The sequence below is a fragment of the Penicillium waksmanii genome (genome assembly GCF_028829765.1).
Source record: "Penicillium waksmanii strain IBT 27052 chromosome Unknown utg000007l:1.0-4314555.0:1.0-4317578.0, whole genome shotgun sequence".
Classification (NCBI taxonomy): domain Eukaryota; kingdom Fungi; phylum Ascomycota; class Eurotiomycetes; order Eurotiales; family Aspergillaceae; genus Penicillium; species Penicillium waksmanii.
Window position 1 is genome coordinate 3,660,960 of NW_026643253.1, and position 23,161 is coordinate 3,684,120.

At 50.0% G+C, this 23,161-nt stretch overlaps 8 protein-coding genes across 8 annotated transcripts; 5 read left to right on the forward strand and 3 right to left on the reverse strand.

The window, feature by feature from the left end:
- Positions 1 to 1,979: 1,979 nt before the first annotated feature.
- Positions 1,980 to 2,261, forward strand: N7481_008209 (uncharacterized protein; the record flags this gene model as incomplete). The annotated part of the gene is made up of 1 exon (XM_057267428.1): positions 1,980 to 2,261. One exon carries the CDS (start codon positions 1,980 to 1,982, stop codon positions 2,259 to 2,261), a length of 282 nt encoding a protein of 93 aa, XP_057121629.1.
- Positions 2,262 to 3,022: 761 nt separating this feature from the next.
- On the reverse strand, positions 3,023 to 4,206 carry N7481_008210 (elongation of very long chain fatty acids protein; the record flags this gene model as incomplete). Its single annotated transcript, XM_057267429.1, has 3 exons — positions 3,023 to 3,366; positions 3,438 to 3,720; positions 3,799 to 4,206. 3 exons carry the CDS (start codon positions 4,204 to 4,206, stop codon positions 3,023 to 3,025), a joined length of 1,035 nt encoding a protein of 344 aa, XP_057121630.1.
- Positions 4,207 to 5,552: 1,346 nt separating this feature from the next.
- On the forward strand, positions 5,553 to 6,422 carry N7481_008211 (cytochrome c oxidase subunit VI; the record flags this gene model as incomplete). The annotated part of the gene is made up of 4 exons (XM_057267430.1): positions 5,553 to 5,759; positions 5,932 to 5,977; positions 6,119 to 6,236; positions 6,304 to 6,422. Exons 1-4 carry the CDS (start codon positions 5,569 to 5,571, stop codon positions 6,420 to 6,422), a joined length of 474 nt encoding a protein of 157 aa, XP_057121631.1. The 5' UTR covers positions 5,553 to 5,568.
- A 784-nt stretch (positions 6,423 to 7,206) lies between these two features.
- N7481_008212 (glycosyltransferase family 15 protein) lies at positions 7,207 to 8,626 on the reverse strand (the record flags this gene model as incomplete). Its single annotated transcript, XM_057267431.1, has 4 exons — positions 7,207 to 7,363; positions 7,439 to 8,057; positions 8,134 to 8,400; positions 8,485 to 8,626. 4 exons carry the CDS (start codon positions 8,624 to 8,626, stop codon positions 7,207 to 7,209), a joined length of 1,185 nt encoding a protein of 394 aa, XP_057121632.1.
- A 235-nt stretch (positions 8,627 to 8,861) lies between these two features.
- Positions 8,862 to 11,559, forward strand: N7481_008213 (uncharacterized protein; the record flags this gene model as incomplete). Its single annotated transcript, XM_057267432.1, has 2 exons — positions 8,862 to 8,930; positions 8,986 to 11,559. The coding sequence occupies 2 exons, from the start codon at positions 8,862 to 8,864 to the stop codon at positions 11,557 to 11,559; spliced, it is 2,643 nt and encodes an 880-aa protein (XP_057121633.1).
- A 1,311-nt stretch (positions 11,560 to 12,870) lies between these two features.
- On the reverse strand, positions 12,871 to 16,950 carry N7481_008214 (phosphoribosylformylglycinamidine synthase; the record flags this gene model as incomplete). The annotated part of the gene is made up of 1 exon (XM_057267433.1): positions 12,871 to 16,950. One exon carries the CDS (start codon positions 16,948 to 16,950, stop codon positions 12,871 to 12,873), a length of 4,080 nt encoding a protein of 1,359 aa, XP_057121634.1.
- Positions 16,951 to 18,364: 1,414 nt separating this feature from the next.
- N7481_008215 (uncharacterized protein) lies at positions 18,365 to 19,739 on the forward strand (the record flags this gene model as incomplete). Its single annotated transcript, XM_057267434.1, has 2 exons — positions 18,365 to 18,532; positions 18,615 to 19,739. 2 exons carry the CDS (start codon positions 18,365 to 18,367, stop codon positions 19,737 to 19,739), a joined length of 1,293 nt encoding a protein of 430 aa, XP_057121635.1.
- A 1,324-nt stretch (positions 19,740 to 21,063) lies between these two features.
- N7481_008216 (MFS transporter) lies at positions 21,064 to 22,843 on the forward strand (the record flags this gene model as incomplete). The annotated part of the gene is made up of 4 exons (XM_057267435.1): positions 21,064 to 21,493; positions 21,547 to 22,150; positions 22,200 to 22,531; positions 22,587 to 22,843. 4 exons carry the CDS (start codon positions 21,064 to 21,066, stop codon positions 22,841 to 22,843), a joined length of 1,623 nt encoding a protein of 540 aa, XP_057121636.1.
- Positions 22,844 to 23,161: the final 318 nt, after the last annotated feature.

The following is a 23,161-nucleotide window of genomic DNA, read 5'->3' on the forward strand; positions in this document are numbered from 1 at the left end:
CCAACCTCCGCGGGTGACAGCCGATGCATCATATTCTGCTCTCCACTTTTCGGTCTATTGAAAATCTCCCGGCCACGCTGGTTGCAGTGGATCTGATCAACCGATCGACCTGGTAGTCTACCGGTCAGTTGTCGAAGGCTGGAGAGGCAACTTTTACTCCAGCAATTCATTGAGTCCCGCCGTGCGCCGGATGCCTATGCATCCCAGGTCTTCGGGGGATGGCTGGTGAGGCTGGTGAGGCTGGTCACGAATATTATATTGCCAACCCAATGCAAAGGAGGCATAGGACGGAGTACGGAGCGGAGTACGGAGTAATTCAGTATCCAATATCCATTTCTTTGCTTCCTTATGACGATCGTCACTCGGTGATATCCCGGGGATATGCCGAGTCTGGACCTATCACTTCATGGCGTTGTTTGTCCCCCGTTGCACAAGCCTCCTGCAGGGATCGGCATTCAACTCGGTTCCTGCATTTACAGGACCGTGTGCACTACGGAGTAGTTACTCCGTGAAAGCTTGGAAGACTAAGGTTACCCCATCAACGCGGATTGTTTGTGTCGTTTCAATGTTGATGTGTATCAGGAGTAACGCGATGAGTAGGACGTTCCAATGGATCACTTTTTTTGGTGACCGAATCTCTCACACTGCCGGATGATGTTAATGCGGGGTTTTTTTCGTATGCAGGATACTATCGAATGGCATATGCAGGTGTACAGTGCCGCCCATAAAGATATGGGCTGGGACAGTCCTTGCTTTTACTTACGATCTCGACTACTCAGTACGTACTCATGTCCGCGGAAGGAAACTCCATTTCTTTGAAGGCAATGCCTTGCCGGAAGCAAACAACACCGCAGCTCCGCAATTAGCATTTTATAAAACTTCCAAGGATTCTATGAGGCTCGTTCACACCTAGTACAAGACCTAAGTTCCATAACAGCAAAGAACGCTGCAGAAAATGGTAATATACTATCGTACTGTACGGGACACGCAGGTTATCTACTAGTAGTATTTGGCGGTTTCAAGGCTCAGAAAATATCTCCTCTTTATCAAGAAATACGCAGATATATCGACACGCATGGAGCGTAACCATATATCTGCCACCGTCGTATGTGGACAGCCGCTGAGTTGGACAGAAGTAGTATTTGGCTGGTTCCCCGCCTTAATGCGACGATGAAGCAATACACTCCAGGGCCCCTACATAGACGTTGTGGTTCGTGTCGTTCCCCTCTCCCTATTCGATTGATGATTGTTAACTTGGCCGGGGCTGATTCAAGCGTTGGCGATAGTTGACAGGAAACCTTAACTCAGCGACTAGGATGGATGTCTTACAACTCCTCTTCAAGAGACAAGTCAGGAAGCGCTGGTGCAGAAGGCTGCAGGCGTCTTACTCCCCGCCTTTGCATATCAGGTTTTTGCTTGATGGATCTCTGCGCTGAACATCTTTCGTCAACCAACAAAATGGGATTATCGATTTCGCCTGTCGAAACTGAGGACGTGGATTTGCTCGTGCGAAAAGTCGAGTTCCCTGCACATCAAGACGGCCCGCTGCATCGCTTCATGTTCCCGTGCCCTGAAGATCAAAAAGAAAGCGAAATAAGATGGATGATTGACGGGCTTTTAGAGACAGTTCATCGAGAGGACGAAACTCTGTTCAAGGCGTGCGGAGAAGAAGGATTACCCGCTGGACTAATAGGCAGGACTTTGAGTTCAGGCGCTCTCTCGGAGAGAATGGATGGTGGAAACCGCATTCAAAATAGTCCGACAAGCGAATCCAAAGCAAAACAAGGAACGCAGGTGAAACCCCGGGACAGCTTGATTCCTCCTTCTTTGGACGTGTCATCATGGCTCGGTATTTCAAAAAGACTTGGAGAAGAGAGGCAAAGAGTACTCCGAGGTCCTCGGGAAAATGGAATATGCCATAAGCCTGCAGCCAACTTGAATGTTCTCAAGCTCACGCATGTCCCTCAGGAATCACCTACATGGCCGTGGATCCAAGTTATCAACGACAAGGTATTGGGTCTGCGCTTCTGGAGATGTTTTGTCACTACATTGATGAGAATGCGCTGGATGTCTTTGTTATGTCTTCGCCGGCTGGTGTTAGACTATACTCCAATTTCGGGTTCAAAGCAGTTGGCATTGTCGAAACAAGACATGGAAACTTCACCAGCATGTTGAGGATTTTTGGTTTCATGGGAAATAATGGCAATGTCTGTGAAGAAGGAAAGTTCATGGCAAACGCTTATCATTGTTACAAAAAGTAGCAAACGTAAACAATATGGTTGCCATTCATCAGAAAAATAATCATGGTGGGTTGCCCACATCTAACTAATAGATTCAATTTGCTCTTGTCATCAAAATAAGAATCTTTAAATTGCTTACAGCCGTAGGAGAATCCATGATCTTCGCTGTGGTCACCACGAAAAGACTTGAAGCAATACTCTCTGCAATGGCACTACTAGTAGAATCAAATCTTGCATAAGTGATTACATTTAGCATGATATATGAACTAGCATCTAAGGAGTACCTTGCTAACAATAAAGGTAAAGATGTAATAGAAAGTGTCTGTCACCGGCAGACTAGGGGTGATAACAACAAACATGAGCCGAAGAATATCAGTATAAAATACAACCAGGAGACCGACCGACAGTCTGCCCGGATGAAAGGAAAAAGAGACAAGGAATCGCCTTTGTGTCGAGAAACCCTCCCTTTCCGACCACCCACCTCGACTTCCATCCATCGTCCTGCGGATCCCAGAACATGCCGCATAGAACCACCAGACAGTTGGGTCTGGTCTCGTGAAGGGTCATTCATTAAAACAATATAAATCGAATCACCGAAGGAGCCAAGCCAAGCCACCATGCCCTACATTCGCACTGGCTCTGCTCGAAGCGCAATATGTTCGAAGAATTTTTTTTTCGACTTCTGTTGTGTTCAGAGAAGACGACGCAATACACCACTATCAGAAATATGATTTTATCGCGCGGTCCCTTGTTTCAACGTGCGAGTGTTGAACTGAATTCGCTTAAGCCTTGCGGGAACGGGTGACGGGGCCGTTGGAGCGGCCGGTCGAGGCAGCGCCGTTGGGGGTATTGGGGCTGCCGTTGGCCTGGGCACCGGCGGGGGAGGGGATCTCGAAGTTGCGCATGTCGATCAGGGACTTCTTGCCGGTGTTGCTGCGGGGGCGGCCGACCTTGACCTCCTTCTTGTAGGTGGCGATGTAGAAGGAGATGAACAGGAGCAGATAGGAGGTGATGATGCCGATACCAGCGAAGGCAGCGAACTCCTCACCGGCACACTGGCCCATGTTGGGGGCCCAGGGGAAGTAGGAGGAGGAGAAGTAGGTGTAGGAAGCGAAGTAGATGAAGCCTGCGGATGGGATAGTGTTAATGTTTGCGCATAGAGTGGGTGGGTGTTTGATTTGGATTTGCGCAACTTACCCAGATCAATGACGAACTGCACAATCTGCAGCATGGTGATGTACTTCTTCCACCAGATACGGACGCCACGGGCGCTCTGGAAGTAGTACCAGTACATGACAACGTGGACAAGCAGGTTGATGGTGATGGGCACCCATTGCACAGCAGTGAGACCGATCAGCTGGGTGTAGCAGAGGAGAGCAGTGGCGCCGTGGTGGTAGGTGTGAAGGAAGGTCAGGGGCTTCTTCTTGAGGACCAGGAAGACGGTGTCCAGGAGTTCGACGTATTTGTTGATGTAGTTGAGCTGTGGAGAAAGAAGACGATGTTAGTTTTGGAGGCCAATTGAGCAGCAGGGAATGGCGCACGCAATTGGAAGACATACGTAGTACAGAATGATGAGGGGCTGAGTCCATCCACCGTTGTGGTCGCAAATGGTGTAGAAGACGCCGTTGCGCACCAGGGTAGGCAGAAGCTGCTCAACGAACAGAGCCAGAAGGATGGCGCTGACAGCGGTGAGAAGGAAGTTGTGAATCATGAAGAGAGTGTTAAGCTTGAAAGCGGGCAACTTCTTCATGACCTCACGGCCACCGAAGATAACGACGTAGTAGGTAACCAGAAGAGTGGCGGTCTCCTTGAAGGTGGAGAGAGGAGTGACGCCCTCAGCGAACTTGAACTCGCTGGCGGGGTAACCCATGACCATGTTGAAGGCCTGATCGAACAGGGGCCACAGGTGGACGCCAAAAGGACGGTCCAGGGTCGGGATGGGGATATTCTGAAGGAGGTCGGCCATGGCGACGGTTGGAGGCCTTGTGAGGCGGAAGTCGCGAACACAAAAAGGGAAGACAGAAAAAAGAAAAAGAAGAAGGAAGAAGAACCCCGAGATCGCGGATGAACAAGGCGCGCGAAAAGGAAAGGAAGGGAAAGGGGAGGGGAGGAAGTAGATGAGCGCGTGGTTGAAGGAGGACAAGTCAAAAAGGGACTCGGGACAGTTCTTGTTCTTCTCTTTTTTTGCCGGCGCGTCCGTTGGGCAACGACCAATTGGGACTAGCGCGGCATGAAAAGGGGCACCCGCAGCTTCCGAGGTAAATCGAGTAGTTACATACTTGTATACTTGGGAGTATGGGGTAATTGGTGTAAAGATGAGTATGTAGTTGTCATAATTATAATAATTATACTAATCAATATGAACATACCCTATTTGCAACTACTCGTATGGAGTAGTTGATTCAATCCCAGGAACCATCACATGCCGTCTTCAGCCAGGCACCACCACGAACCTGGCACCGCTTTCGGCTGGAGTAAATAAGAAATGGGTCCCCCAACCAATTGCGCCAATATTGGGCCCCCAATTACACCAATCCAGAGAGAGGGTTGCAATTGAATACGACTGCACGGCAGTGTAGTATTATTCACAAGCTCATCCTAGGTCGACTCTGTACGACTCTCACTTGAACAATCACCCAGGGGTTCCTTAGGGCTGCGCTTATTCAGAAATTGGATCCGTGATATCGTCTCCACTCGGCGAGTCAATGCGCAAATGGCGTGGGGATCCATGGATTGATTCCAAGGTTTGGACAATACGATAGGTATTACTCCGTACTAGTAGTAGTACAGATATGCAGGTGCTCCCATGCATTCCAAGGTTTCAAATGGCAGTGTTCTACACTCCAGGGCTAGTAGTAGTAGTAGTAGTAGTAATAGTAGTAGTAGTAGGCACACCTGGGCAATCACCTGCCTTGGATATATATCATCACTGATCCCATTGGAGCAATACAACTACTGGAAGTACTACACTTACTAAAGGTGCAATTTGCTGCTTCTAAGGTGCTCGCAATTTCCCGAGTCCTAGGAAATAACTTTCAATCTACTAGAATGCTTACACTAGCCATGCTGTAGCAAGCATCATGCATTTCGATGCTATAGATACTGCTGTCAGATAGCTCGGCCAATCACGGAGAAGCGTTTGCGATCAACGGGCCACATCGGGTGATGACTAAGATCCAGCCAATCATGGCCTGAGGTGTCGACACCACACCACCCGCAAAATCCAGCCGGCTAACACGACACTTCGTTCTCCCTTTCCCTCCCCCCCAATCGACTCTCCCCTCACCACCTCTCCCCCATTGACTCCGGTCCCACAATCCTCTCCGACATGTCGTCCCTCTCTATCTTCCGTGTCGCGACCCGCGCCGTCCGCCCTGCCAGCTTCGTCCGAGCTCCGATCGTCCGCTCCCGGGTGCAGACCCCGGTGACTGTGGCCGCTACCCGCGCCCGCTTCTTCGGCATCACCCCCAAGCGCATGTCCGGCCACGAGGACGAGACCTTCGAGGAGTTCTCTGCTCGGTAGGATCACCCCTGCGACCCAATGGCTTCGGCCGTAGCCTGAAGAGGAGACGGGAGGTTGCCGGGTACCGCGCTCCGAGATCGCCTTCTTTGAGTGCTGCCCGACAGCCCGCGTCGATACCTTTCGAGCTCTATTCGAAAGTAACCTACTGACAATTCGTCTCAATTGCAGTTTCGAGAAGGAATTCGACGGTGTGCAGGATGTCTTCGAGCTCCAGGTACGATCACTTATCTCAGACCCCCAACCACGGAGATGACGGCTCGACTTTGCGACATATATGGTCAATTGCAGAGCTATTCTCATCAGGGCCCACATATCAACATCTTATAAGCATCCATGACTGATCCGCTCCATCCAGCGCAACCTGAACAACTGCTTCGCCTACGATCTCGTCCCCTCCGTTGAGGTCCTCACTGCCGCCCTCAAGGCCGCTCGCCGTGTCAACGACTTCCCCACCGCCGTCCGTGTTTTCGAGGGTACGCAAATGATCAGCAATAGCAGCAGAATTTCAGATTGGGAACATACCGCTAACACCCGCAACAGGCATCAAGGCCAAGGTCGAGACCCAGGAGCAGTACAAGCAATACGTTGAGGCTCTCGAGGGCCTCCGCCAAGAGCTGGGCGTTACCCTCCGCGAGGAGCTGTACCCCAAGGAGGAGTAAATTAGCGCCTTCCACAATTTTTGTTGTGTTTTCCCTTTCCCCCATCACTTTTCTCTCACGAAGTTTACCCCCAACCCACACATGTCGCCCTTGGCCAAGCACATGTCTCTCTTTGGCCGCGCCGAGTGGAGGGTAGGAGAGAAAGCTGTATACATACTTTAGAGACCTCCTGTGTTGTTAGTCCCGTCTGGAAAAAAGTACAATCTGGTTCAATCTTGATTGGTACTTAATCTACTTCTTTGTTCACTACTACTAGTATCATTATTCGACCCGGAGTTAGCCTACACCTGGGCATATTATAGAAAATTCAATATGTCGGGGTAACTATTCGAAGGCTTAGTACGCAGCTGAATAGTGTACTAGCTAAGCGTGGTATCCGAAATTATCCGAAGTACCAGAACTTGAACTACGCGTAGTAGGAGAGGTTATGGTCTACTACTAGTAGTAATTGTCTTGGTATGAAGACCAACTTCGATCTACCAACTATAAAGCACAGGAAGCAAAACCGAACATCGACGAATTGACAATGTACAACTAATATAAGTACAGAGAAGACTGGACCCACGAATCTCGAAACAAGATTATGGCCAGGAACGTAATTTGTGTGTAAGAGCAAAAAAAAGGAACTGGAATCACAGGTGAAGGAAAACGGAAGTCATCAATAGGTATGTTGTCCGCTCTAAACGCCAGGTACCAAACCACCGAGTCGGGGAAAAATATATTCATCGGATAAGCAAGGTGATGCAAAGTGTCGTCAAATGACAAATATGTCATGGTCTATCACTCAGTGCGTTCCGACGTACTTGAAGTAGGTCGGTCGGCAGTCCTCCTTCTGCAGCCAGTCCGCGCCAGCGTAGGACTTGCCCGGGGTACAGCCGGAGCACTTGGGCGAGTTGGGGCAATTGTAGTAGGGAATGTGGTTGTAACCAATATCGCGGAACCTGGGTGACGACGATTGTGATTAGCGGGGTGGGTCAGACGTGATGGGCCTGTGGAAAGGAGGGGATGAAACACACCAGTGTACATTAGCGGCGTTAGCAAACAAACCGACACCGAGCGAGTGGACAGGCGCATCGCCCCAGCGCTCGTAGAAGAAGCCACCCGCGCGATCCAGGAACTGGAAGTAATTATCGTACTTTTCACCACGGAAGAAGTCCAGGTCGCCAATTTCGAAGTTGGACCAGAAGTGGCAAGTCGAGTAGCCGTTGGCAATCTTGTTGTGTTCGGGGCGGACGACGTCGTCGGTGATCCAGTCCATCATGTTGTTGTCGTTCAAGTAGCTCGGATTGGCGGCAAGGAACTTCTTGGTCTCGGGCCAGAGGGTCTTGATGGTTTGGGGCGCATCGTACAGGTTGATGGTGAAACCGTAGGTCTTGTTGTTATCTTCCATATAGCGGAATACGTCATAGTCAACATTGCAGAAGAACTGGACCTTGGGCTCAATGCGCCAGTAGTAGCGGTAGCCCTCCAAGGCGGGGTGCTTATAAAACATGCCGCTGTTCCAACGACACATCTGGTGGTAGGAGATCTTGTCGGCGTATTGGATGTTCTCCTCCAGGAGAATCTGAGCAGACTCCTTGAAGAGCTCGTCGTCAATCCACTTGGGGACATCCCAGTGTTCCTTGGGCACCAGCTCTGCAGGGCGCACTAGGTTAGCCATTGTGTTCTGAGTGTAGAAGTAAGAAAAACGCCAAAAAAGGTCGGAGCGTACCGTATTGGCATTTGGCATTGGTCATTGACTGTGTCTTCTGTTTGAACTCGTCGGTGAAGGGCTTGTCGTTGAAGAAGATATAGGGGTAGTTGAACTTGTTGTTCCAGGTGCGCTCGAGGTCCCGCATGGTGCTGAGCATATCGTTCAGCTCCTCGTTGCGGACCAGGGTGATGAGGGCGGCATTGGTGCGGCTGGACTTTTCACTATTGGCGGCGTAGTCATGATCCTCCGCTCTCCATAAATTTCCAGCGGGTTCACCCGTAGCTACTTATCACGAGGAGGTTAGATCCGTTTAGGGCGAGACGAGACGATGGTCGATCGAATGGAGGATGGCGGAAAGTGGCAACTCACGATCTAGAAGAGGGTCTCTGGTCATGCCATGAGTAAGTTTGGAGGTGGGACTTTGGGGGTCCTTGTTTAATTGGAAGACCAGAAAGAGAGTCAATAAGATGCAAGCCGCACCCAGCATGCGAATCGGTCGTGCGATCGCCATGATTGCGGATTGATGTGAAAGGGGGGAGGGACCGGGGAGATCGCAACGTAGGAAATACAGCAACTTTCGCGCCGGCGAGTCTCGGCCCACACTATCCCCTATTGGGACTAGCGTCCGTCGGTGGACGCGCGGGCGGTGATATCAACATCGAGGCAACTATCAACTATCAACTACCTTAAGGTGCCCTATCAACCACAATAACAATCGCAATACTTGCACTCGAGAGTCTCCCACAATGGTCCTCGCCCTCGGCGAGCTGACCAACCAGCTGGTCGTGGCAGTCGCAAAAGTCTCGCCTGAAAACGTACCCAAGCCTGTCCACTGAGCCATTCCTCCGCACTTGCTGATCCAATATCTAGGACTCGCCGCGTGTTCAGACTCTCCGTCGACGAGTGGAGCGGGCTCTCCGCCCTGGTCCCCATGGTAGGGTCGATCAATTCGCGGTTGCACGCCAACTGGAGGGCCTACAGGAGAAATTTGAGGTCGTCGATCGACCAGAATTGGCCGATGCTCTCCACAGACAGCTCTCGGAACTAGAGAATTATTCCAATGCGTGGCACCCCGAGATTTTGAGCCTGCTACTGCAATTATCAAACCGCCCAGCACTACTATCCAGAATTGAAAACTTGCCAAGGCGTGAAACTCTACCGGCTGATGATGACGGTCCTTTATCGTGGTCCAAATTGGATGTGAATCCCCAGCACTCCGCGTTCGACGACGAGAGCATTTGGGAAGAGGTTGACTTTGGGGCCGGGTCCTCAGATGATGATTTATCGTCTATAGCCAGTGACATTTCAGCGCCCCGAGACTTGTCAAATCTGGACAGCGAACTGGAAACTGAATATGTTATCCCCGACGATGTCTTCGTACCGACAGATGACGACAGACACCTTCTCACTTCCTTGGAGAAGAGTCAGTTCTGGAGATCAGAGAAAAAGGCCCCAGTGCGTCGCGGCAAGGAACTTGCCTCTCAAATCATCACAGAACTTCAACTGGCACGAGAGACAATTTTCATGCTGCAAGGCCTGCCCACATCGATCTTTTGGCATCTTGATGAAGATGTCGTGATGGATCGTAGTTATACATTGAAACACTCATCCAGTCAAGCCCTATTGTCCCTGCTTCAGTCGTTCACGGAAATTGGTACTCAGATCGATTCCTTGCGGCGCTTCACCAAATCCCCGCAGATGATTCCTTATATGCAAACATTTTGCCGGGGCATAGAGGAGCGCTTGCTTGAGTTTGACAGGAATCTCTCACAGACCCAAGTCAACTACCTTTCCGCTGGGTGCACGGTCAGCTTACTCCAATTGCTCCACGACGTTCGCCAGCATTCCTGCCACTTACAGCTGCTGTCGGACCTAATTCCTAGGCTGAGAAGAGGCTCAGAGGCTCAGCCAATGCGCTGTCTTGACCTGCTCTATGACATGATTTGCATGCGAGAAGCTTTGGGCGATGAAAGCGCAACATTGTCTGCTTTATTCTTCTCCTGCCTCAAGACCTATACTACATCCATCTCACGTTGGATGGAAACTGGAAATCTCGATTCCCAAGACAGCCCATTTTTTGTGGGAAGAAACCCCGAAAATCGAGATCTTAAAACCATATGGCATGACTGGTATACATTGGATGATGCAGTTCGACCACAGAATACCCCCAAATTTCTCGAAGCCAGCATGCACAAAGTCTTCATTACCGGCAAGAGCATGGTTTTTCTACGACACCTCAACGCGCTTCCTGACGTCTCCGAGCCCTCACCAAATGGAGCCCTGATGCTCAATGACCTTCACTCTACCAACTCTTTTTTACCACTTCCCTTCCCTTCTCTGGTGGAGTCTGCGTTCGATCGGCTAGTGGATGCCCACCATTCTGCTAGCGCTGGTCTTTTGCGGAAAGAACTCGATGAACAGTGCGGCCTGTGGACTTCCCTCGATGCCTTGCAGCACGTCTATCTCGGCAGTGATCTGAGCATCCTTGGTACGATCGACGCTAAGATATTCGAGCTCATGGATCGTGGTCGCTCGTGGGACGACAAATTTCTTCTAATGGAGGTCACGAGATCGGCATTCAGTATCATGCCCACCATCGATCCTTCAAGACTTATTGTGCGATCGACTGGTTCTTCAACTTATGACCACCAAAATCCCAACCGCAGTGTCCGGATTCTGGAAGCGATCTCCATCGACTACGTACTTCCCTGGCCAGTTGCCAATATCATCACTCAAGATGCGATAGCATCATACCGGCGCATATCCACATTTCTCCTCCAGATCCGACGTTCAAAGTATGCCATCGTCAAACAACGCGCGCGAGAGGCGCGGAGAACCGGAGGTGATGATAGAGATGATAAACTCGTCCATGCTCTTCACCACAACCTCTTATGGTTCCTCGATTCCCTCTACTCGCATCTCACTTACTTTGTCATCGCTACCTCAAACCAGTCTTTCCGCTCAGCGCTTTCAAATGCAGAAGACGTCGATGCTATGATCGCCGTTCACAAATCCTATATGGCCTCTCTCGAAGAGCAGTGCCTCCTCAGCAAGAACCTCTCACCGATCCACGAAGCTATCATCAACCTCCTGGACCTTTCGATAAACTTCGCTGATCTGCAGACCGTCCACGCTGCTGAAGATGGACCGGCAGACCCGGATAATACCATCAATCTGGACGCACTGCGTCCCGCTCGAGTCGCGGAAGATGACTCCGATTCCGATTGGGACGAGGACAACAATGAGTTTGATCATGAGCAAACGCTTACAATATCATTCCGAGACTCGCCCTATGACCAGCAGATGCGGAACGTGAAACGGCAGTTTGACCATCTGGCCGGCTTTGTCGCCGATGGATTGAAGGGCGTCGCTCGCGCTGACGGTATGCCGAGCTGGAATATCCTGGCAGATAGACTTGAGTGGCAGAAAGGCTGGCTCAGGTAATAGTATCTTAAGTTAATGAAGTTTAATGGATTGGATGATTGCTTGCATTTTGCATTTGCTCTGGAGTCATGACGATGAACTGATGACAACCAACTGGTGGTTGCTTCTTTATTTCTAATTCCCTTATGATCTATGGAGATATGACGTCTATTATCACGGAAGGAAACTTCCAAATTAGGCACTTCGCGTCAAATGAAAAGAAATTCAGAGATCATTGCTTTGTCTTTTTTTAATATTTACTACTATTACCTAGGTATCATTAACCGTTAACTACTTGAACGATTGACTACTGAGTAGCACCCGCGAGTAGGCAAGGGAGCGAGGCACACTCAATGAAGCTGTTATAGCTTATTTAGTGGATAATAAAGTGGAACATAACTCGAGGGGTGGGGGCGTTAGAAGGCGGATTAAGCGCGCGAAACTGTGGAGCAAGATCAAAAGAACCGAGTAGCGGATTCACACTTGGGCATAGCATGCTCGTGCCATGTGTATGCCTTGTAGCGATCTCAAACGAGGGGCACTTCATTGAAGTATCGCAGAATAGAGATTGTGTATATCTTAAATATTCTGGTATATTAAGTCGTCGATGTTATTCTTCGGCCTAGCCAGCGCGTTAGGAAGCAAAAGTGCTAGTGACGGAAGCCAACTAGATCTACGAGCAGATGAATGAATGAATGGAAAGATGAGATGATACTAGACTAGAAAGTGGAAATAGCCTCACGCGATATCTAGTACTCTCTGAATGAGTGACAAACGCCGTATACAAACGGCTAGCAAAGGACTATAGTCGCGAGGAAAGTAATGCAAGCAATGGAAGCTATGCAATGCCGACAAGGGGGTACCCTGGTCGTGCATGCATGAAGTATGAGCTGGCCATGCCGCTAGGCCTGAGGCCGTAGGCCTCAGTAAGTGCGCAAGGAGCTTCTGCTTCTTTTGCAGTGTAAGTGTTGCAATTCATGTCTACTAATTTATCCACAACAACTGGCAAAAAAGAGCCTACTCTTCCTATCCCATATACTACCAATTGAACATGGCATTGGAAGAGTTAAAAAGAAACAGCGAATGCCTGTCCTGCGAGGTTTATTAGCCCGCTTCATTCTACTTAATTGCTACACGTTGGTAGAAGCTCCAGTACGACATTGTCTATGTGCTATATTTCATTCTCTGTTTCGTAAATGCTTTTGAAAGTAACACAACCCATCTCACTCCAGAATAGCCAAAAAAGATAAACAAACAACCTATAGACAAGGAAACGCGTATAACATGAACATGAAATGAGACAAAACCAAGCGTGAGAGCTTCTCAAGCTCACTAGCCAACCCAGCGTCTGGCACTGAAGAAGATGCGACCCCAAGGACCAATGTCACCCCACTGCTCGGCATCGGGGGAATTGTAGCTGGCAATGCCGTTCATGATGGTACGCTCAGGGTGAGGCATGATGGCCAGCACACGACCGTCGGGACTGCGTACACCGGCGATACCCTCGGGACTGCCGTTGGGGTTGAAGGGGTAGCGCTGCGTAGGCTTGAGAGTAGCATTGTCGACGAAGCGGACGGGTGCCAGGCCCTCGCGAACAAAGTCGCCAGCAGACATGCCGGGGGTACCGGCGAACGAGGCGCGGCCTTCGCCGTGGGCAACGGCGATGGGCAGGGAAGTACCGTCCATGCCGTGGAAGAAGACTCCAGGGCGCGAGGGATCCGGGTCTGAAACACGGACCATGCAGACACGTCCCTCATACTGCTCGCTGGTATTGCGCTCGAAGCTGGGCCAGTTGCCGGCACCGGGGATAAGCTCCTTCACGCGAGACAGGAATTGACAACCGTTGCAGACACCCAGGGCGAATGTATCGGGGCGTTCGAAGAAGGATTGGAATTCCTTGCGAGTGTTCTCGTGCAGTAGGACGGACTTGGCCCAGCCTTGGCCGGCGCCTAGAACGTCACCATAAGAGAAACCACCACAGGCAGCGAGACCGGCGAAGCTGGCCAGGGAAACACGGCCAGAGATGATGTCGGTCATGTGGACGTCGACAGCGGAGAAGCCCGCGGTGTTGAAGGCGAAGGCCATCTCGGCCTGACTGTTGACACCTTGCTCACGGAGGATGGCGACGCGGGGCTTGTTGGTGAAGGGTGAGTATTGGGAGAGACTGGTCATGATAGGCAGGCCCCGATCCTTGGGGTCGAAGCTAGGGTTCCAGGACAGACCGGGGTTCTTGTCGTCGAGGATGTTCTCAAACTCTTGGTCAGCACACTCGGCGTTGTCACGGATCTTTTGCAAAGAGTAAGAAGTCTTGGACCAGGTTTGCTGGAGCTTGGCGCGGGTCTCGCGGAAGATCAGGGAGGCCTTGTGGTAGATGGTGAGGTTCTGCTTGGGCTTCTCAGAAACGCGACCAATCTTGTGAATCAGACCGGCGGGAGGGCCACAAGTAGCGAAGCAAGAGCGGAACTGAATCTCGTGCTCCTTGCGAACCTGGAAGACGGCGCCCAGCTCCTCATTGAAGAGAGCTTCGATGACGTCGGGAGTGTTGAAGGAGGAGCAGATGTTGTCAGTCATGATCTCGACACCGCAACGGCCGGCGAACATCATCTCGGCTAGAGTAGTGAGGAGACCACCGTCGGAGCGGTCGTGATAAGCCAGGACAATTCCAGACTCCTGGAGCTGCTGAGTGGCATCGAAGAAGTCACGGAAAATATCCATATCACGGACATCAGGGCACTCAGAGCCAACCTCACCGAAGACCTGGGCAAGAGCAGATCCACCAAGGGCCTTACGACCGAAAGCGAGATCAACGAACATGAGGACAGTCTCTCCGATATCCTCGAAGCTGCGGAGAGCCGGGGTCCAAGTCTTGCGGTAGTCACCAACGGGGGCGAAAGAGGTAATGACCAATGACATGGGCGCAGTAACCTCCTTGGCCTCTTTCGAGGCCTCGTCCTTCCACTTCATCTTCATGGACATAGAGTCCTTACCGACCGGAATGGAAATTCCAAGCCTAGGGCACATATCCAAACCAATGGCCTCAACAGCCTCGTAGATAGCAGCGCCCTCACCGGGGTGACTGCTGGCGGACATCCAGTTTGCGGACAGCTTCACCTGGGAAAGACGATCGACTAGGTCCGACGCGGCAATGTTCATGAGAGACTCAGCAACAGCCATACGAGCGGAGGCACCGGATGAGATAAGAGCCAGTGTAGGCTTCTCACCCATGGACATAGCCTCACCAGTCTTCACTCCCTGGAGCAGAGAGGTAGCAGTGACAGAGACATCAGAGACGGGGGTCTGCCATGGGCCAACCATCTGGTCACGAGCAGTCAAACCACCGACGGTTCGGTCACCAATGGTGATAAGGAAAGACTTTGAGCCGACAGCGGGCAAGGAGAGAACTCTGTTGACGGCCTCACCAACCAGCTCGGTCTTGGAAGTGAGCGAAGGCAGGTACTTGGTAAGACTGGAGTCCACAGCGGGGAGAGTCAACTTGCGCGAGTCGACGGTTCGGGTCATGCGAGGAGGCTTGCCGAAAAGGACCGACAAGGGCAGGTCGATTGGGGCCGGGTACTCGGTAGACTCGCGATCCAGCAAGATGAGACGCTTCTCTTCCTCGGAAGTGCCGCCTCCACGACCGACAACGGAGAAACCGCAACGCTCACGGTGAGCAATGGCAGTGAACTTGTTCATCGAATCTTCCCCGACAGCCAGGACATAACGCTCCTGAGCCTCACAGCACCAGATTTGCATGGGGCTCATGCTACGGTCAGCGCTGTCAACTTCACGAAGCTCGAACTTCGCTCCCAGACCGGAATCGTGGATAAGCTCTGGAAGGGCGTTGGAGAGACCACCGGCACCAACATCGTGAATGAACTTGATAGGGTTGTTGTTACCCATCGCAACACAGGCGTTGATAACCTCCTGAGCTCTGCGCTGAACCTCGGCGTTGCCTCTCTGGACACTGGCGAAGTCAAGGTCCGCGGAACCTTCTCCGGAAGCAATACTAGAGGCAGCGCCACCTCCAAGACCAATGAGCATGGCGGGGCCACCCAAGACAACAAGGAAAGAGCCGGGCTTAACAACATCGGGGTTCTTAAGGGCGTGCTGAGGACGGACGGTACCGACACCACCAGCAATCATGATGGGCTTGTGGTAACCACGGATTTCCTTCTCGCCATTGCCAACATCAATCTCAGTGAGAAGAGTACGGAAATATCCGGATGTGCAAGGACGACCGAACTCGTTGTTAAAAGCGGCGCTGCCAATAGGAGCCTCCAGCATAATATCCAAGCTGCTGGCGATGTGGTTCGGTCTGCCAACATCAAGCTCCCAGGGTTGCTCGTTACCAGGGATCAAGAGATCGGAGACACAGAAACCGGAGAGACCGGCCTTGGGGCGAGAGCCGCGGCCAACAGCACCCTCATCACGGATCTCACCACCAGCGCCCGTGGCAGCACCTGGGTAAGGGGAAACGGCAGTAGGGTGGTTGTGAGTCTCAACCTTGGCAAGGAAGTGGACGAGTTCCTTGGTGTGGTTCCACTCGCCAGTGGTGGGGTCAGGAGCCCAAAAGGCAGCCTCACTACCTTCCAGAACGGCAGCGTTGTCTGAGTAGGCACTTACAGTGTACTCGGGGTGCTTCTTGTGGGTGTTGCGGATCATAGCGAAAAGACTGTTGGGCATGGGTTTGCCATCGATGACCCAGGACGCGTTGAACTGCTTGTGACGGCAATGCTCGGAGTTGACTTGGGCGAACATGAAAAGCTCGACGTCAGTGGGATCACGCGCAATAGCACCATTAGGTCCGTAAGCCTCCGCGAGATATTCGATTTCAGACTCATCCAGAGCCAGACCAAGTTCCTTGTTCGCTTCCTGGAGGATCTCCTTGGGAGACTTGGTGCCACCTTGGAGAGAGATAGTCTTGAGAGGCTGAGGGGCGTGCTCGGAGAACATCAGCTGGAGCTCTGGCTCATCTTGGCCAATGATCTGGGTCATGCGGTCGTGCAGCAGATCCATGTACCCGGTCTTGTAGTCTTCGGGGCCATTGCGGAGACAGGAAACCTTCATACCACGCTCGATGCGCTTCACAGAGTTGCGCAGGCCGCAGACGTGTGAGATACCGGTGGCTTGGGAGCTCCATGGCGAAATGGTTCCGGTTCGGGGGAAGATATAGAAAGTATCGAATTTGCCGTCCTCGGAGGTGAAGGTAGGGGGGACGTCGTTGATGTCGCCGTAACGAAGCAATTGCTCCAGGACAGCACGCTGGGAGTTTTCAAGCGGCTGCGAGGTGTGGACGTAGTGAACCCATTGGGCTCGGACATCCTGTACTCCCAGGCTCGCAGCGATGGCTTGTCCGCGAGAACGGGAGAACGCCACTGAGCCCGGGAGGGCAAGGTAGGAGTCGGTGGACATGTTGTGAAAGTAAGTCGGGTCAAGACCAATCCTCCCTCTTGATAAAGGAGGTGGAATGGCTCAGATGCCTCTCAGAATGAGTTTGAGCTTGAGCAAAAACCAAAGACCCCGCGATGACTCCCAAAAAAAAAGTTGAGGATTGAGTGGCCCCGCCCTAAGCCCGTTGCGTCCAATTGCGGCGGGGGCTTATCGAGGATCACGTGCTGATTAACTTTTCACTGTCCACTTAAGGTTGGGAAAGTATGGGATGATATGTTGCTACGTATATAAGATACATTTATATTATGAAGGGCTCGAATTAAAAATAGGGGCGGAAAGGGTATTCTTTCTGTTGAGGTACCATTGTGAGCCTTTCATCCTTGATATGGATGCCGACCATCGGCGGGCAATAGAGTAGAACCCACTATATTCAACCATATCCTACTATACTCGTATACAGCTTCATAGCAGTCCAACACACAGATTATCTTACAGCAACTTGAACCTGAAGCTCTAGCAGATGTACAGTTTGTTTGAGTATAAATCAATGACATCAGCCAATAGATTCTATATATGTGGCAATATACCATGAGTCCTGGGAATGCCATGCTGTTAAAATGGCTCCGGTACCCAAGTCTATGTCGCCATTTATGTTGAGAGAAGTCGAAAAGAGCTCTCGTAGTACAACCATTTAACTGAGAAATAGACCATGAATAAGAATGAATTCACTAATGGAAAAATTAGATTTTACGCAGGGGATTTTCGCGGTCCTATTCAATTTGAAGTATCTCCTAGAAGCGATCTATCATGACATAGAAGGTTCCGAATACACACAACCAAAAAAAGAAACGATACGCGCGTGTTTTCATTATTTTACGTTGATACGAGTATCTCAGAGCATGTTCCGATCTCTCCGTTGTTGGTGGATTTCATATGGAGCTTGACCCAAAGTAGCTGAACTATCGGGGGAGGTGGGGACAACTAGCCGTGTATATGGGTCTTGACCTCAAACCTGTGGATTTTCATTAAGATTTTCTACTTGAATCTTGATGAAAATGCAAGCCACATAATGATCCGATTTGAGTACCAAAAGGTTTAGATCAAGCAGATGCAGTCTGCGACATTGAGTGATAATGGGAGAACCAATTCCAGAACGTTAATTTCTCACCCATCCAACAAGCGATAATTTGTGTCGATCCTCAACTAGCCCGGGCCTATCACACGAGAATAAAGTTGACTGATCCATACCGTTCCAAAGAAGCAAGAATTAGGAGAAAGGTGGAGCGATATTCTAGTGGCTGAATAAAATCACCCCCTATTCTTTGTGCACCGAATTTGCTGAGTCAAACTCTCGGGTTCAAAAAGGAAGAGATGAAGAAGGATAAGTCACACCGGGTACGATTCAAACGCAATAAACGAAATTTCAGTACCCGTCATGCGTTTGGAGAGCTTGCTTTTCTTGGCTGCAACCTGCATCGCAGCTTCCACGGATGGCTTCAATGCTGAGGACATTGTCACTCGCGACGTATGCATCCTCGGAGGTGGTGCTACAGGTACCTATGCTGCCATTCAGCTAAGAGAGAAGGGCCACAGTGTTGCCCTGGTCGAGAAAAAAGACCGATTGGGGGGGACATGCGGAGACACTTTATCTGCCAAGTGATAACTATGTTAACTATGGAGTCGAGGGATATTTCAACAACGACATCACCAAGAACTTTTTCAGCCAGCTCAACGTTGACTATGAAGCTCTGTTGCCGGGATCAATCATCATTGAAAATGTGAACTTCAACACAGGAAAGCGAGTGCTTCCTGGAAATGAGCTCCTAGGTACTATCGCGGGTGCTACCCTGTACCGCGCCGCGATCGAGCAGTTTAACTACCTGTCAACGGGGGCCTATTACCTCCCAGACAAAGTCCCGGAGGCTCTCCTCCGTCCATTCCACGAATTCGTGGAAGAACATGCCCTTCAAGGTGCGATGGATGTCATCTTCATGTTCGCTGAGAATGTGGGTGATATCCTGAATGCTCCTTTGCTATATGTGATCCAGAATTTTGGTATCACACACATCGACGCGCTGTTGGGAGGGGGATACATCCGACCAAAGAATGGCACAGGCCAATTGTTTAACAAGGCCGCGAACTATGTCGCCAAGGAGAACATTTTCTATGAGACCACGGTTTCTCAGGCGAAGCGCAATTCTACTGGGGTCGAAATGATCGTCAAGAATGCTGATGGAACCCGGAAACTCATCAAAGCGAAGAAGCTACTCATTACCTTCCCTCCCACGGCCTCCAGTCTGAGCGGGTTTGATCTTCGTTCAGAAGAGTCAACTCTTTTCTCAAAATGGAACCACAAGAGCTACTACGCCGCGGCTATTACCAACACTGGTCTCCCCGACGGCATCAACGTCGCTAACACCAATCCAGAAAACCAGCCCGGTAGTCTTCCGTTGCCTCCCTTTCAATGGCAAATGGAGTATTCCGGTGTGCCCGGTTATTTCATGAGCAAAATTGTGGCCGACAGCAATTTTACCGCTGAAGACGCGAAAGAGCTGATTCGATCCGACCTGAAGCGTATGGGCAAGACAGGCGTATATCCGACAAAAGAGCCCGAAATTGCAGCCTTCGCTTCCCACTCACCTGAAACCCTTATTGTTTCCACAGATGATGTGAGAAATGGATTTTACAAGAAACTGTACGCTCTACAGGGACAGCAAAGCACCTTTTACTCCGGCTACGCATTTTGTACAGACTATTCCACTCCTTTGTGGAACTATACTAGCAGTGTGTTGGATATGATGGATCTATGATATCTCGGGAACTATGAGCGGAAGTGGATAATAACAAAGCTGAATAAGGAATAATTTGCTAGATATGATTCAATTGGCAATCTCTTATCCGTGGATAGGAAGTGAGGTGGCGAGCTCTGGATCCCAATCGAATCAGATAAATGCACCACTGACGTAATATGCTATTCAAAACCATATACTGGACTCGATTTGAAACCATGTACATGCAAATAATTCGTTTGATTTGCCGGAACATCGGAGAACTTTCTTGGCCTTGGCGAAAGCTCACATATTACCGGATTTGGAGAATAAGGGAACTACCACAAGCGGCAATATGCTCCGAGTGAGCCCACAACAGCAGTGTCAGAGATCAGACACCGTAGTGCCACATGGATAGCAAACATTAATTAAGTGCAAATGAAATTTTGCTCTCTCACTGGGTGAATCCCGTGAAAGACATCTAACACGGGTGGAGGAGCAAGGCGTAAGGCAGAGCTCATGATTTTTGGACCTCACATAGCTCCAAGAACCTTGTCGAAAGCAACCTATCGCTTGATGGGTTGAAGGTGTGACATTGCGTGGCATCGAATATTGAAGGCAAATAGACAGCGATTTGATGGCTGATTAATCAGATAAAATGACCGGAAAACAAGGTTCGCAGTGGTCATGATACTAGATAGTACACGTTCAAGACCAGTCCCAATGTAGGGAAGTCAAGGCCATGTGTAGGGTATATTCTGAGGTCTATAAATGTGTAGACAGTTTTTGTTTAAGAAGTGTCCGAGAAGAAACTGATAGTGTAGCATCTGAACGATGCACGATTAGTGCTTTATATTAGAAACGCAGACGGGGATATTTCTCTATGTCCGATTTTTGGACTCGGAACGATTGGCCTCTCAAATGACTTATCAGGTAAAACATGGATATGATTGGAGAAGATCACATTTTTGATTGATTGAACCCAGACCATCCATAAGTATTGACCTGTCAGAAATGGGATGTCCGTTCAACAAAACATTATCCGGTACCCTCGTAACATATTACTCTTTCTAGCTAGCGTCACCCGTCCTATTTCGGGAAATTCTCACCGTTGGTGGAGAATTCAAGATCGCCCCAGGTTGCGGCTGCGGGAAGTAACCCCGTGAACGTAGACTGATTAATTTTGCCGCATATCCATATTTGGAAAGAAATAATATGTAAAAATCGCCATGCCATGCCAAGACCAGAAAATGTAATATAAGAAGGAGTCGACCCCTGCAGGGCTGAGGTATCCATATCCAAAGAGTCATCACTGAAATCGATCAACTCCTACTAGTGGATCCGATCCACAACTACTAGTATCGAAATGGAGACACCTCGTTCAGACCACACGCATACCAATGCAACAAGTCGAACTGCCTCGATCGGATCTGGCTCCGGCCAGGTCGACTATCTCGACCTTCCCACCCGCGAACTGAATGACGGCGCCGACCTCCGCGAATACACTACCGAGACACGAAATGGAGAGATCATCAAACCTATCAAGTCTAATGCCACCGGTAAAATGGAGGATTGGAAACTGGTAACATTCACCATAGACGATCCTGAGAATCCCAAGAATTGGTCGAAGGCATACAAGTGGTATTGCACCATGGTTGTTGCCTTTACTTGTTTCGTCGTCGCATTTGCCAGCAGTGTCATCACAGCTGATTTGGAGGGCCCAATGAAAGACTTCGGAGTCTCCCGCGAAGTCAGTTTTGTTACTGTGACTGTCTTCGTTGTTGGTTTTGGTGTCGGTGAGTTGCCATAATTTTATGCCAATTTTCGTTCATTGCTAACAACGATTCAGGCCCCATGGCTTTCGCCCCAATGTCAGAAATGTTCGGAAGACGCCCAGTATATGCCCTCACGCTTTTCATCGCTGTTATTTTTGTCATCCCATGTGCTGTGTCGAAGAACATTGGAACTCTGATCGTTTGTCGACTGATCGATGGAATTGCTTTCAGCGCCCCGATGACGCTAGTCGGTGGTACCTTGGCCGATCTGTGGAGAAGCGAGGAACGAGGAGTCCCCATGGCAGCATTCAGTGCTGCTCCATTTATTGGCCCCGCCATCGGTCCCCTCGCCGGCGGTTTCCTTAGTGACAACTGCGGCTGGAGGTGGTTGTACTGGCTTCAACTAATCCTGTCCTTCGTTGCTTGGGTTCTCATTACTTTCACTGTCCCTGAGACTTATGCTCCTATTCTTCTCCAAAAGCGAGCCAAGAAGTTGCGAGCAGAGGAAAATGACCCCAAGTATACCACCGAGGCTGAGCTCGACCCTCGCCCCATGGGACAGAAGCTGCGCATCTTCCTTTTCCGACCTTTCCAGCTCCTTTTTCTCGAGCCAATTGTCTTCTTCATCGCCCTCTACATGTCTGTTTTGTATGGCTTGCTTTACATGTTCTTTGTTGCGTAAGTCTGTCTTTCTCTGTGATATGACAAGTAGCTAACAAAACCGCAGATACCCAATTGTTTATCAATTAGGTAAGGGCTGGAGCGCTTCCTCTACAGGCCTTATGTTCATTCCTTTGGCCATCGGTGTGCTTATGAGTGCTGCCTGTGCGCCATTCGTGAACAAGAACTATCTCAAGATCAGCCAGAAATACGATGGAAAGCCCCCCGCTGAAATGCGTCTCATCCCAATGATGTGGGCGTGCTGGCTCATTCCTGTTGGCCTCTTCATCTTTGCTTGGACCTCATACCCTCAAATCCACTGGTTCGGACCCGCTATTGGAGGATGGCCAGTTGGGTTCGGTTTCATTTTCCTTTATAACTCTGCCAACAACTACTTAGGTATGTCTTGAAATCGTTGTGAAAATTACCTTGAACAGGAGCTAATATCAATTAGTCGACACATACCAGCATCAAGCCGCATCGGCCCTGGCTGCGAAGACATTTTTGCGATCCATGTGGGGTGCCTCCACCGTCCTTTTCACCGAGCAGATGTACAATCGACTCGGATACCAATGGGCGAGCTCTCTTCTCGCATTCATTGCGTTGGCTTGTTGTGCAATTCCATATGTCTTTTTTTATAAAGGAGAGGCCATTCGGCGCTTCTCAAAGTATGCCTTTGCTGATGACGAGGAGCAAGCTGTCAAGGCTTGAGCACGCAATACATTCCCGAGGCCATGTGTCGCTGTCATTATGGCCACAACCCAAAAATTACTAAATTTTCGGTGGTAATTAATTAGAACGAGTACGCTAATATTATGATGAAAGGAATGCAGAAGAATTATTAGTATGCATCAGTTAATAAAAATAATACAAAATGGTACAACCAAATCTCTACTTTTACGCGAGATTTTACGCGCAGAATAAAGTAGTAATTATACAACTTTCTCTTGAAGGACCTCGGGAACCTTGTAGAATTTTCATCCTCAAAGAGTTCTTCATATAGTATTTAGCCAATAGTCTTTAAGCTGA